At 35.7% G+C, this 15,000-nt stretch overlaps 1 protein-coding gene across 1 annotated transcript in view; it reads left to right on the top strand.

Annotated features, from left to right (window-relative positions):
* The window catches only part of USH2A (usherin), a 372,299-nt gene that overhangs the window by 205,956 nt on the left and 151,343 nt on the right, over nt 1-15,000 (top strand). Inside the window, exon 37 of the mRNA XM_041426677.1 lies at nt 10,175-10,354. Coding sequence (XP_041282611.1) covers nt 10,175-10,354 — 180 coding nt within the window. The remainder of the gene's footprint in view (nt 1-10,174; nt 10,355-15,000) is intronic.

Here is a 15,000-nt window from a genome sequence, read left to right as displayed (position 1 = left end):
TGGTTTGCAGTTGGTTATTCCAAGACATAGAATACTAATGATGCCAAAGCACAAACAGCTTTTCCTCTTTAAGAGTAGTTAGAGTTCTTGTTATCTGATACACTCGCAGTTCTCAGAGGACTTGAGGGGAAAGAAAGGTGACAGAGTCAGGCTTACTTCCCTCAAGTAGTTTCCTCATTCATCCCTATTTATTCTCAGGTTGGTTCAGATAGAATACAGGGTCATTTTTAATTGCATCTGAGTGTCTGAAATTAAGTTGTAGGACAGGAAGAATCAGGTATTACATCTTTTCCAGAGGAGAGATTTGGAGGAAATTCTTATCTTCCTACTTGTGTCAGATGACTGTGTTAGCACAAAATTAATCCAAATCTGTAGCCCCCAAAATGTTGTGATGCATTTGAATGTGAGTTTGACCTAAAGAGAATCCTTAATTACCTGGATGTCCTTAGGGGGTTTCATAACATGAATTTGCAGGGTCATACTCAGAACTCTGTTGCTTATGAATGTAGAAATCAATGTGTGTTATTTTCACTTTGGGGTTTTGGTTTTTTTTGCTTCTTGAGGGTTTTTTTAATACTTATTATAACTTCTTTTGATGACACATCATCTAAGGTCCATACTTTTCAGCAAGATAGTTAATCACAGGGTTTTTTTAAGAAGAAACTTATTTATCTGCTTACTTTGCTTATTTGGAGATGGTGTACCAGAAAGGTTCATTGCAGCACACTCATTCTATTGGCAAATCTTTTAGAGAAATCTAACAGCAGAATACAGCATTAACAAGTTCACTTTTTCATGTATACATCAGAATGTTGCTTATCTAACCTTTTTAGTTTAATATTTACTATATATATGAATAAATAGAGTAAAACTCAGACCATTTATTCATTTAACTTCTATAAGAAAGTTCCTCCTATAGTCTTAAACTTGGGACAATGTACTCAATACTTTCAGTACCCTCTTCAAACAGAAGTCAAAAAGGGAGTGTTAAGAGTCAACCTAGTGCAAAAAGTCACAATGGGAAGACACCACCTGCAGATGGCAATGGAAGTGGGGAAAGGAGTGCTGAAGCCCCTTGAAGTTCCTAGCCTGTCTTGTGCTGAAGGCTTGAGAATGAGGAATGGAAGTTATTGCAAAATGCATACTACCATCTGCACCAGAAAGATAACCTCCTGTCCTAGGGTGACTTGACACCTCCTCACTGCCAGTGTGAGATGTGTTTTTTCCAAGCCAGCCATTAAGGAGATTTTTCATATTTCATCCCCTTCCTCTCTCATTTTCTCTGTCTTCTTAGTTCTACCTACAGACCTACAACACTTAGCACTCCTAAAGGCATTTGAGGAGGAAACAAAGAGGATGCATAACCCATTTTCAAATAGCCATATTTAATTGGTTCACCAGAGCAGGAGTTAGGGGTATGTAGGGCATTTAAATTTTGATTTGCCTGGTTAGAAAACTCATGGTTTTGCATGTACTTCAGGATGATTGTTGGGTAGAGTTTAGTCAAGCTTCAGTAGGTTTTGAGCAGCTTCATAGTGCACCATCTAATAGCATAATTCATGTCAGTATCAGATATGCTGTTCTTTTCTTTTCCTTAATACGCGTGTCTGTGAGGAAAGCAAAATTAAAGTAACTCTCTAATTCATACATCTGATCATTTCTTTGGTGAAAACTCTAGCATCAGACCACAGATGGTGTTTTAATTGATCTTCTGCATCACTCTATTCCCAAAGTTATGTTTTTTGTCACGTGTACATTGTCTGTCTTGTACTTTATAATTTATTTGGTTTCATGTGATAAAGCTGACACATAAGGGCTGAACCCCATTTTTGTGAGGAATGTATTATCAGTTCTTAACAGGCTGAAATTCCTAGTGACTGCCTATAGCAGGATTGGCTCCAACACAACTGTTTCTACTACTTTGGAACAGTCTAGGGAATAATAACAATCTTCTAGAGATGGCTCTGGTAAACTGTATTGAGTAAAGGGGAATTTGCCAATCAGTTTTCCTACAAAAATAGTCGTTTAGTTAATGAATGTCTTCCAGTGTTTTTAACCCACATGAAGACTACATGGACTATGATTAGGTATCTATAGTAACTGCTAAATGCAAAAAAAAAATTTATGACATTAAACACAATATGATTAATGTCAATAACATAATGAAACAAGATATATACAATCTGGCTAGAGCTTCCACAGATAAAAAAAATTAGTTTGAATATTTCTATGTGTTGGCTTTAAACAAATAAACTTCTCCTTAGAGACTAATATAAACCCCATCTGTTTTCTCAGGTAGAGAAAACGCGATGAAAACTGGGATTTGATGAGATTTTGTTGAAGTTTTTCTTTGCACTTTATAAGGGGGAATCAAATTATATTTTGACTATGTAAGTTTCTAGTGTGATACCAGAAGGATCACTATGATCGATTGTCCTTTTATAGAGGTAATTGTGTGCACTTGATGTGGCTGTTTGTGTTACTCTTCATGTTTTTGCCCTAAATAGCCTAGAGGGAGGTAATTTATAAGTAAGTACAACAAACAGTCACCTGAGTGATGCTGTGGTTCTTTCAATCTACAAGTGCGTCACTTGTGATGCCTTATGAAAAGTGACTGGGAAAACCAAAAGAATGTCATAGGTCAGACAAAAATCCTAGTTTAGAGCTTCATTCCTTCCAAAGTATTACAACTAACTGTAATGGCATTTGGCATTATTCACTTTTTTGGTAGGACTTCTTTTGGCTAACTCAGCATTCTGAAAAAATAGTGTTCTTTCTCTGTGATTGAAAGGGTTAAATAGTACCAACTCATTACCACTCACAAAAGGATTTATTTTCTTCTCATAAATCAGTTTTATTCCACATTTTTATTATTCCATTGGGTCAGCTGCTCCAATTGAAATCAATACAAGTGCAAGTGACAAAATCAATCTAGATATTTGATTATGGATTTGAGACTCCAAGTTCTGCTCTGTGTGTTTAGCTAGTCTCCTTCTGATAGTGTCCCTAGAGAATGGAAAATTCTTATTGGCATCCATGAATTATGGGCATATATTCAGAAACCAGATACTGTGATAATCTCCATTTATGTACTGCTGCAGCTAGAGAAAGAATGTTCTAACCACGGAGAAGCAAACTTAAAGGTTTAAAAGCTAACTGCTTCTAATTTTTTTTTACTGTATAAAATCTCTCATGAAATAAACTTGATCATACCTCATAATTTATCTATAAAACCCCTCAAACAAAATGGATAAAATCAGTACCTAAATGCTCTGCTTAAGATTGCTACTGCAGCAAATGCTTTTGCTCTTTGATGTCTTGTGTCAAATGTGATATTTTGCAACTTGGATTACTAAACTGTGCTGGGACACTTCCATCTGTTCGTACAGTGCTTAGACACTGGAAACCTCTTTGAAATCCAGAGAATTTGGTTGCACTCATAGAATGCTTTCCAGAGTTTGGTTTAGGTGCATTCTTACTGTGTGTATTAAGTGTGGTGTGGGGGCTCCAGGACTGATGCCTCTGGGTGCTATTGCAGAATAATGGAGTTAGAGTAGAAATGAATATAATTACAGCAGAGATTTAACACTGTATTGAAAACACTGTTTTAAGTGAAAGGTCTGAATGAGACTGACTCAACTGCAAGACTCATTAGATGTTTCTGTGTTTATGAAAGAGTAATGAAAAAAACTAAAACAGTAATTCAAATGAAAAAGGTTTCTTCTCAGCAGCTTCATCAACAATTACAGAGGTTTTTTAGTTCAAAGCCTCATGGCACTGAACTGAAAACTCCAAAGGGTAGATGAGATTCCTTCCTGAAGATTCCTTCCTGCCTGCCACCATGACAAAGCCTAGTCTTGGCTGCAGTCATTAACCGTCCGTGGGGTCTGTGCTAACATTCTTGTATGAGCTCTCACATCAAGCTGTGGGCTTTATTCATATTTCAGTCCATAGAATTAATGAGCACATAAATGCACATTATTTAGTGTTTGTAACACTAATAATCACTTACTTCTACTGACAGGAGCATTTATGCCCTCACAACAGATATTTTAACATTTTACGCGTTTTTAAGATCCTTCCTCCTGTTGTTGAGGCTAAACGAACTCAGTTCTCTCAAACCCTCTTCATGTGACATATTCTTCAAGGCTTTAATCATCTTTGCAGAGGCTCCACTTCAGTAAGTCCAGATCTGTGTTATGCTGAGGGTCCCAGAACAGAATGAATTCTCCAGATGTATCTCACCAGGCTGAATAGAGAGGAGGAATTCCCTTCCAGTGTCAGGCAGACAGTGTACACATTCTGTACATCTCAAGACAATCTAAGATAGCTCTACCAAAGTCTGTAAGAAGCCTCTTTGAGTGATGACTTGAGTACCAGTCAGAAACTAATAGTCAGAAACTGAGTCTTCTAGGTTTCATATTTCTGCTGTATGTGCCAACACAGGTTTTGATCTTGTTCTTAAAATATTTTCCATTTTTCAGTTTTAAAACTAAAGACTTCTTTTAATTCCCAGGGAAAAAAGAAAAAGATAAAGTTTTTCAATGCAGATAATGTGAAACTCCTGTTATTTACAGGAAAATTAATATTTTGGATTCATAATTTTTCCAGTTTCCCACAGAGCTTTTAAATTACCCATTTGACTCATTCAGCAACTCCTCCTAGCTCATGAGAGTGAAGTTTTCATGTGTTAAGAGAGTCTTTAAGTTTTGAACTCAGTTTGATGGGCTGTGACCATGATATGTCCATAGAAACACAATGCATCTGCCAGCTTAGGAGAAGGGGAACAAATAGTGGTTCAAGACACTGAGGCAAAAAATCAGCAGTGTCCTCATCTGAAAAAAGGAAAGAAAAAAACAAACAAACAAAAAATCCTCCAAAACAGAATGCACAAACATAAAAACCAACAAAATAAAAACGCCCCCAATAATTTGTTGAAAAGGGGGGTATGGCATCAAAGCCAAGCTACTTCACAAGTCAGTATAACAATTGAGATGACAATTTGCTAACTGGTCGTTATTACAGTTCTTAAGAGAGTTGCCAATAATGCCAAGGAAGTATTTTAGCTGATTTTCTCCCTGGATAACCAAACTAATGGAAAGTGATATTTTTTATTCTGAATACTCCATTAGAAACAATGTGAAAGGAGGAGAGGGAGAAAAGTCTTAGGTGGGAGGAAGGTAGCTTTTGTGGTAGTTAATGAGGCTGAAGAATAGGCAAAACTAACAGGCAAAAGAATGAGCTGAGACCCAAAGAAGTGTGCATATTCTCAGAATTTCCCACCAAAGGTGTGGTGCCAGAGAGAAACAAATTAGCTGTGTCTCAAATAGGGACAGAAACTAGTGACAGTGAGGATGAGTTCTGGGAAAAAAGGCTGAAAAAGTGAATTTTTGTTTCATTTTTATTTTGCTATTCTGATCTGATATTAACTTTTTCTGTGGCCCAAGGTACAAGGCTTGACCTGTGTATGCTCACAGTCATATAAAGCTGGCATAAAACCAACTGTGTTTGTGATAGTTAACTAAGTAATCTTTATATAGATCCTCACATGAACTGTTCCTTGAGCTAGATTTTTGCTATCTGTAGTCTTCTACAGTGGTAATAATTCTGCTTCTATCTGCTTGAATATTGTAGGGCAACATGTTGTATAATTTAAAAGAGGTTATCAGGACATAATGGAACTATATGTAAAGTATGAATTGGTATTAATCACAAATGCAGCGATATTAATAGAATTGCTTGGTATTTGCCCACACTGGTGAAATGTGTCTCTCTCTGTTTAACACATAGAAAGGAAACATCTCAATTTATTACCTTTTCCCTTAAAAACATACATTTTGATCCTGATGGAAAGAGTACCCTTAAATGTGCCAGATTTGGGGGAAAAAAAGTTCTTAAGTGTAAGATGAATGTGTTTAGCTTGTATGATTTCTGCTATGAGAATGGTTTCATGTTGTACCATTTCCTGCGCTCCTCACAACCTTTGTCACATGAATAAGATATCAGGATGCTAATGACTAATATACAGTATTCTGTGTCTGCTGATACTATACTGTACTGCTGTGACCTTTGCAGTATTATGTATTCTGATTGGCTGTGCATTTCACCTCTTCCCCACAAGTTAATAAGGCTGTAAAAAGGAGAGAACTTGAAATCGCCAGCCAGTCAAATTACAGAATATTGAAAAGGTCAGAGCAGTACAGCACACAGAGAAAAATTATGGAATATATGAGGCATTAAAATTCTTGTGACAATGATTATAACAAGAATGGAAAAGGATACCCATTTATGTTATTTCAATCTAGTGAACCCCATAGGATGACGGACCCAGGACAGCAGTAATTTACACACCACTGCCTCACAGGAGCTTAATTCACCTATTTACAGGGGTGCTCAGTAACGTGAATGCACATCTGCTTGGGAGTCCCCTGCAGAGTGTCCACTCAAAACCATCCTGAGCCTTCAAGTGCAGATACTCACCATGTAGAATGCTCTTTTAAACCTTAGCACTTTTAAACAGTGATTTTGAATGCAATATATGTATTTATGTGTCTTTGTTTCAACTATACATCACTTTTAAGTATATTTATGCATATTCTTTAGCCGTCATTTCTTCATTTGGATCTTTTCCTGAAAAACTGAACTTTCATCTGGTATAAACTAGGAATAAACTGGGAACAGCAGAAGTATTTCTCAATTAGCCTTAGGCAAAGAAGTCCCGCAGATAATTTTTGGGAGATACAGAGAACTGAGCAGAAAGGCTAGCAAAAGAACAAAATCATAACTATGCAAAAATATGAAAAGTTTAAGGAGCTTGGGGAAGCCCTTCATGTCTGCAAAGGATTTAGGTTTTTTTAATAGGTTATAGAGAATAGTGTCTCTGAGCCCTCTCCTGTTGGGATTTATCTTTTTGTGCGGGTGTTTGCATGCCTTAAGTGTTCACGCATGTGGTGAGCCAGATGTGGGAGTTTGTTTTCTGCCCCTTTAGGTTGTTCATGTTAACAGAATCATGGGGGAATCTTGCTTGTTGGGGTGCTGGTGTCTGTTCATGGCAGGAATTACATAGCAGAAATGAGGAGGTGTTCTGGTATGAGCCACTTGACTGAAGTAGAACAATGTCTCTTAGGACTTTACACTGTCTGAGATGACTGCTGTTTGGATCTGCAATGGACTTGCTGGTGGGCTACAGTGGGACTTGTGGGCAGCATGGAGAGAAAAACACCCAAGAAAATTGGACAAAAGGGAGGCCTCATCCATTTACATTCACAAATTGGGTCCACACTGAGGCAGTCTGAGCAGGCATGGCATGGAATGATATGACAGAGTTATCACTGTATTGCTTTCTGTCAGACTGAACCTGTCTGTCTGCATTTTCCAGCCCACAGAAAGCACAGTTTAGGAAGTGAGAAGTGGCAAAGCTCCATATTGCAAGTCAGCCACAGCAAGACATGCATTTTAAAAATGTTCTTCTAATATTTTACTTGCCAGCAGCAGTAAGTTGCTTGTCTGGGAGTTGGGACAAAACACCTTTTGTCCATGTAAAATTTGGGCTAGGAAACTTGCAAGTACTCTTTAGCTTTTTATTAGAAGCAATGAAAAATTTTGAGCTGCTATGCTATCTATCTCATTGAATATTTGCAAGTTCATTTTTGAGCTGAATAAAATGGTTATGTAATTACATACTTCTCCTAATTATTGGGTAATTATATACTTCTTATAATTGCCGAGTAATCACTCTGCTATAACTAGAATTTAATGTTACAACTAATTGTATAATTACTGTATATTAATGTTGTTATCCAGGCAACTTGGAATAGAGTGTTATCCTTTTACTTCGTTTTCTGTTACTCGAAACTGTATTTTTAAAATATAGTATAGTTAGCCATTGGAAGAAAGATTAAAAATTGAATAAAAGTATCAGAGGAAGTACATGGTTTCCTACTAGGCTCAGGTAGATGAAATTAAAATATTAACAAGTTAAATCTCTACTGTTGATAGGAAAAAATTAATTTTCACATGAATTTGGCATATATAAATTGCTGTTAGACAATTGATTTTATGCTTGCAGTTTGACTCTAGCCTATGTGCTGATTTGTTAGCACTGTTTTTTTTAAGCTTTCCCAGACACTGGAGATGAAACACTTGAAAAATGTGGTTTTTTTCCCCAGCCAGCTGAGTCCTTAAGTGTTTAATGTCCCTAGGACCTTAAGAACATTCTATGTCAAATATTGTTGCATGATCTTCACAAATAATAAATCACAAAATTCACAAAAACTGAGATAGATAATAGAGAAATGTGCTTTGTTGGACTGTATCTTCTCGCAAATCACACACAGGGACAGTTTTACAAAGATGCAGAAGGAGGGTTTGATACACCATTTAAAAGCTGAGATCAAGTAATGCAGATGCATTTTTCTAGTGCTGGTTGAGTAGCCCGAGTACATAAGAGTTATCTCAGACAAAATAACTTTCCTTCTGCAGAATTCTGTATGTGGAATGTGTAAAATGTGGTTGGTCTTCTTGCATGCAAAGAAGTTTTGCCTCCACTGCTGTTACTAAAACAGGGTGACTTCAGTGAAATCCAAAATTAATCCATCAAGCTGTATGGAATCATCCTAACTTCATGCTACTGTAGTCTGTTTGGGTGGTCTGGTAGGGTCCAATCCGGATAGAATTTGTGCAATGAGGAACTAGGCTGCAAGGCAGATTTATAAAAAAGAGTTTTGCAAACCTGTCCCCCTCCCCAGAACATCAAAAAATAAGCTTTTTATATGTTACCAATACAATAACTGAAAACACCAGTACAGTTCATAAACACCAAAATAAAGGAAGGACTTGGATTTGTACCATAAGTGAACCAAATTGTTCATAGGAATCCCCAAATTAGAGGAAAATCCAGATCACTCCTCCATGGTAAAATGTAATGTGAGCATGACTGAAAGATACTGCAAATGCACCTTAATGCACATCACAGAAACATGGAATATTTGAAAAATTGTTTCTGATTTAATAGCATTTTGGTTTTAATAATTCTTTTGAAGCTTGCGTCAAAATGAATAAGTCTGGTGAGTGTTCCTTAAAAGATTAGTTTAAAAATTGATTTTTCTAGGTTTTTTGTAATTCAGTCTTATTTAGATTTTGTAAAAGACTCAGATATAAATATTGAATCTTCTAGCTGTGACAGTGTCTTGAGTTACAATTTTTTTATAGTGATAGTCTATTTACTCTCATTTTTATACCTCTGTCTTACACTTGTGTTGTTCTGCTGTTGTTTGTAATACAGAATTTTTATTGACTTCAGTGTGAGAGCTCTCCATGGAGTGATGGATAGTAATAATAATATTAATCGTTTATATGGCACTTCATGTACTCAAAATATAAGTTGATATTTAAGCGAGTCAGCTTGGCTCTGAGATATGTGACCAAGGTCTTCATTAAGACAAAAAAATGTTACTTGACATATATAATTTTTTATTTTCTAGGTAACTAGAAAATAGTAGGTATGTATTTTCTAGGTATTTTCTAACTAGGTATTTTGGGAAGGTTTTGGGATTTTTTAATTTTTGTAGGGTAGAATATTGTCTTATTTTAAGTTTGAGATCTTAAAAGGGTTGCAAAGGACATGTAGTTTGCCGTGGTGTCCTCTGATTATTTCAGCTGATAAACTGAGTACTTAAAATCCTTGTTTTGTCTTTGAGACAACTGCAGGCCATGCTGAAAAACCTCTGTTACTGCAGATTACTGTTTGTTATGCATGCAATGGAATTATCTTATCAACTCCTAAGTTAAGCATTTTTATAGCAAATTCAAAAAGTTTTGCCAGTCTTTCATGAGTATAAGAATTATCATTAATGTTTGGAATCTGCAATTATTACAGAACTGTTCTAGAACTTCTGTTTGCTGTATATAGCAATCAGGTTTGCAACTGATTGGTTTGTGTATTAGTTTATTTCCCAAGATTTTTGAATGCCAGAAATTGTTGGCAAAAGGAGAAGAAATTGTGAGTAATAATTTTTCTTCCCAACAGACCAAAAATTTGTGTGTGTTACTGGTATAAATGGCAACTCTTCATTTGAGTTGAGAAATAAGACTTGGTTCATAAAGACAGTGAATTGTAGCAGATCCAAGCTCTAATGCTTGTTCTTTCCCTCCCCCTCTTGTTTTTCCATAACAGATAATGCTAATTATTCTATTGTAAATGATACTCGGATGTTGTGCAGCAGCAAGGAATTCAATGTATGGGTACCCATTAAAGGACTGATACCATTTTCTAACTACTCAGTACAGGTGAATGCATCCAACAGCCAGGGCAGCTTGATAAGTGATGCTATAACCATAGTCATGCCTCCAGGAGGTAAGTACGAAAAAGTGCTTTTTCTGTGCATGTAACAATTACACAAACAATCTGTTCAACAAAATGTTATTTATTATCACAGCTGAGGACTGAAGTTCAGAAGAATATATTTGTATTAGTGGTTCTTACTCACAAAATTGTTTTTTTTGGCTTCTAATTTGTCACTTTGTTCCATTTAAGAACTAGAAAATGAAAATACATAGTTGTGTAGTTAGCATATTACGAAGGTGAGAAGTGCATTATGTAATTCTCTTTTTTTTGTGAATGGTGGTGTATTCTGGCATGAACAGCTAATCTAGCCCAAGAATACAGAGAGACTCGCCTGTATTTTGTTGTCTGTTTTAGAGTAAAAGTTGTAAGTGCTGACAAGGAGCACTTACTGAATAGACTTAGAGAATTTGTTTAGTAGTACTAATATAAACCATGGTCAATATATTGAGCCAGAATCCACAAAATAATGTAGGTGTAAGAAAGTAAATTACAGTGTGCTGATTTACAGTGAATTAGGCTATAAGCTAGTCTGGATATTATGTTCATAACAATTTGAAATAAGAGAGTTGAGCAAATATGCCCTAAAGATTGTACAATAATTTGTTTTGTGGCTTTGTTGTTGTTTGTTTTTTTTTCAAGAAAGCTTACATTTATAGCTGATGTAGATGTGCTGGTTTTACACTTTCTTTTCATGGACACCCTAGCTAATTAGTTTTTGTTAAATAAATTTCAATGGATACAATTAATTTAAGGGAATTTTGAGTTCTTAAGTGAGAGTCCAACAACAGTTGTTTTTGAGTGGTGTAGCTGTTGAGCAAGAGCAGTGTAGAGGGACATACATACAATTTAAAAGTAAAAGAAAAGAAAAAGGAAAGAAAAATCATAAGCCTTACAGTTCAAAAACACAACCATGAAACAACTTGCTTGCAAATAGGTGGATTGGGTTTGGGGACTTAGAGAAAAGTGAGTAAATACAACAAACACAAAGTTTTTATGATAGATTACTGAGGACAAGGAAAAAGTCAATTCCCAGCACAATTTATACTTTTCCAATCCAATTGTCAAGTTGCACCTACTATTAACAAATACACGTTCTCATATAATAATACAATTACATCTGAGTTTTACTGCTCATTTAAGACTGAGCAGTAGGACACTGATATTTCTAGCTCCAGTGTCACATTTCAATTTTGCTTAGCAAAATTTGGTAGTGAAAATTTCACCAAATGACAAAGTAAAGGATCTTTAAAGATAAGCAAGGATGTGCACAAGTTTATGACAGCCATTAAGTTACACTTTCTTTCATCATTAGATTGTTGTTGATTACAATTAGAAAACTTATAGCTTTGAAATTATCTTTTTTATGACCTTGTGGTAGTTTAAAAGCAATACCTCATTGGTTAAATAGGTTTTAGTTCATGCTTCCTTTTAGTAAATGATCTGAAAACATATTATCCTGATTTACACATAAAATCATGCTGAAAAGCATGTGGCGTTCACTAGGATGTGTGTGTTTAAGTAGAATTAAATTAGCAGTGAGAGTTATTAAAGAAATCTTCCATACTATTGTCCAGTGGACTGTGATCTGTAGAGAAATGAATAATAAATGAAGCAGTGCATATGAGAGAAGTGCTCTCTCACAAGCTGTGTTTTCTCTATATGTGTACACATGTACAGACAGACGTGTGCATCTAGGACAATCTAGGTTTGCTTTGCTATGAAGTTTATTATAATGAGCCTTTGAGTGTTATACAATTCCATTGCAGGCTAAATTATGAGTATAATGGTAATTTTACACTGGGCAGTGTTCAGTGCTTTCACCCTTTCTAAATCATTAAATGAAATCTAGATGCTACTTAAATAAGAAAGAATTTTATTTTTTACTTCAGTGGCCAAGATTTCACTTAGACAGAAGTTTTGTTTGATCAAAAAGTAAAGAAGGTTTCATTATGTACAAAAGTACAGCCTTTTAATGAATGTTAAAATGTACCATTCTGTTTTCAAGGATACAAAAAAAATACTATTTAAGAAATCTACAATGTGGGGACTAGTTCATAGAGCTTGATGGAAGATTGTCAAAGAGGGAAAGCGATAGAGGACAATGGAATTTTGAAGTTACTGCTGATCGCTATTTGACAATTATGATACAATTTTTTTTTCCAACATGCATTTCTATTGTTCCTTTTTTTTTTAGCTTTAAAACCCATTGTACACAATATAAAGCACACCAAATCCTTAGTGTTATCTCATTGAATATATCTTAATTTCTTATCAAGCTGATTTGCCATGCTTAAAGTCAACACTCAAAAAAACTATCTTAGAAATAAGGAATTTATTTTATCTACACTCTCGACTAAAATTGCAGTGCAGGTTCAAGAGTTCTTGGAAAGACTAAAAAAATAAAAACTGAATCCAATTGGTAATCCATAAATATGAAACTTTCTTTTGACCCTTACCCTGTAGTGGTCTGGAGTTACTAATGGGGTTAGGATTTCAACTCTTAATGGGACTCCGTGCATTAGTGTTTGGTATGCATGGAATTCAGCATTCAGTTTAATAAGTGGTTGACATTGGTGATGTCCCTTAATTTGCTTAAATCTAATTGGCTCTTTTATCAGTCAAACCTGTATGGATTGGCAATTGATCAGAAAGGGTCAGCCATGACTGTGCATGTACTTAAATGCTGGAACCACCAGTTATAGTCACTGTTGCATAATAAGAAGCTGAAACCATGAGAACAAATGATCTTCAGAGTCGGAAAGCAAAAGAAAGAGAAGTTTCTCAGGATGTTCAAGTTCAGAACAAAGGCATTATGGAGTATATAAATTTTAAATACACTGCTTTTTTGCCTCAAGACTTAAAGCTTTTTTTTTTTTCCAGATGAACTGAAATCTTGTCTGAAACTGTCTTTGTTACATCAAAGAACTGCATAGAAAGCTAAAAGAGATGGAAGAAGCATAAAAGGGCATAGTTTAAAATGATTAGTGACAAATTTCATACTGCAGAGGTAGAAGTAAATTTTTTTGAGTTTTATATTTTTTCCAGAAAGAATAAATTTGTTCTGTTTATCTTGTCCTAAACTTCTTTGGTAGAGGCTGTAAAAAAATAATATTCTAGACAGTGCTTCACATTAATTTGAGGATGCCAGCCAGTAAAAGATCTGGAAAACATATATTAGAATTAATTGAATTAGATAAATGAATTGAAGTGATAGAGAGGATATAAAACTGCAAAATTCTGGGACAAAAACTCTTGCACAGAGTTCTTGGTTATACATTTTTCTCCTCAATGAGTCATACTTCTGATGTAGTGGCACATAGAAGACCCCATTATTTTAGAATTCCTTTGTAATAAGGGATGGTGAGCTAGCAGAAGGGAAATTTGCAATCACTGCTGATAATAGCTTATACTCTAGTTAAATCCATTTATTCCCTTCCTCTGGCCCCCAAAGCCTGAGTATGGAAGGGAATGGGAAGAAGATGGATTATGTTGAATAAATAGATGCAAAAAGAAGGACAGACTGCTGCTCTAATGGGAAACAGGAAGGTGGAGTCTCAATCATCCCCTACAAAGCAGGAAAAAGGACTGGATTTCCAAACTCATGACTAAAGGTCTGAAGAGGGTTTTGGATGGTAATTCTGTACCACATTCCGGAGTTGACTCCCTGTGGATTCTTAAACTGGGGATTACAAACCATTAACTTGGTGCTGATTTATCCACAGAAAAGAGCCTCAAAGAATTGATACATCCTGTGTAAAGCATATAAGGAAAGATACTCTGAAAAAAAAAAAATCTGCCTAAGTAGTAAAGTGCCTCTTTACACTCTGTCACGATTTATTAAGTATGTTGTTCAATTATGTGCTCTGTCTGTGATTTGCACAATATAGGAATGTCTAGCAGGAAAAGATGTAAGATTTTGCTTAGACACTTGAGCCCCTGCCCCTTGCAGGTCCCTTCTTTCTGTGTGGAATACTGCATGCCACTGCTTGGGCTTGTTCTCAGCAACAAAACTGGAGCCTACATACCGTTAGCTGTTGATGTTTGTTTAATATCTACAGGAGGTAGTGTCCTGGAACCAGAGGGTTTCAGCCCTCTGTTAGTTTAAGTTGCAACACCTCAGAGACTGGATACTGAAACTCATCACAGGACTACTGATCTAATTATGCAAACAAGCAGGAACCACATCATACAACTTATACTCACATCTGAAAGCATTTGCTCTTGGAGTTTGATCACTGAAGCCAGCAGGCCTCCTTAGAGGAATGAATATTCAATAAATAAAGAAAACTGATGCTAAGTCAGAATTATGTTGGAAGAAAAATCAAACTTGAATATGTTAGAATTTTCCCTGTGAGACAGATTTGTTTTCCTATGTTTCCTAATATCACATTGTGTGACACCATAAAATTTGTTTGGAAACAATGTCCTTTGCTTCAAATTTCAGGTGTTTGAAGCATAATTTTTTTCTCTCCTTTCCTTCTCCTTCTCATTTTCCTCTCTCTCCTTTCTCTTTTTAGGGAGAAATCCAAGAGAAAGAATCCAAGAGGATTCTTTTGTTCTTTATCTTCTGTGTTAACAGAAAGTTCATAGTGAAAATTTGTGACCATATCTTTTCTACAGGTACTTTAAGGAGATACCAGGATAGAGCAGAGGGG

The sequence above is a fragment of the Onychostruthus taczanowskii genome, unplaced genomic scaffold, assembly GCF_017590055.1.
Source record: "Onychostruthus taczanowskii isolate IOZ18803 unplaced genomic scaffold, ASM1759005v1 scaffold93, whole genome shotgun sequence".
Classification (NCBI taxonomy): domain Eukaryota; kingdom Metazoa; phylum Chordata; class Aves; order Passeriformes; family Passeridae; genus Onychostruthus; species Onychostruthus taczanowskii.
The sequence above is the reverse complement of the archived record's forward strand: the minus strand, read 5'-3'. Positions and strand labels throughout refer to the sequence as shown.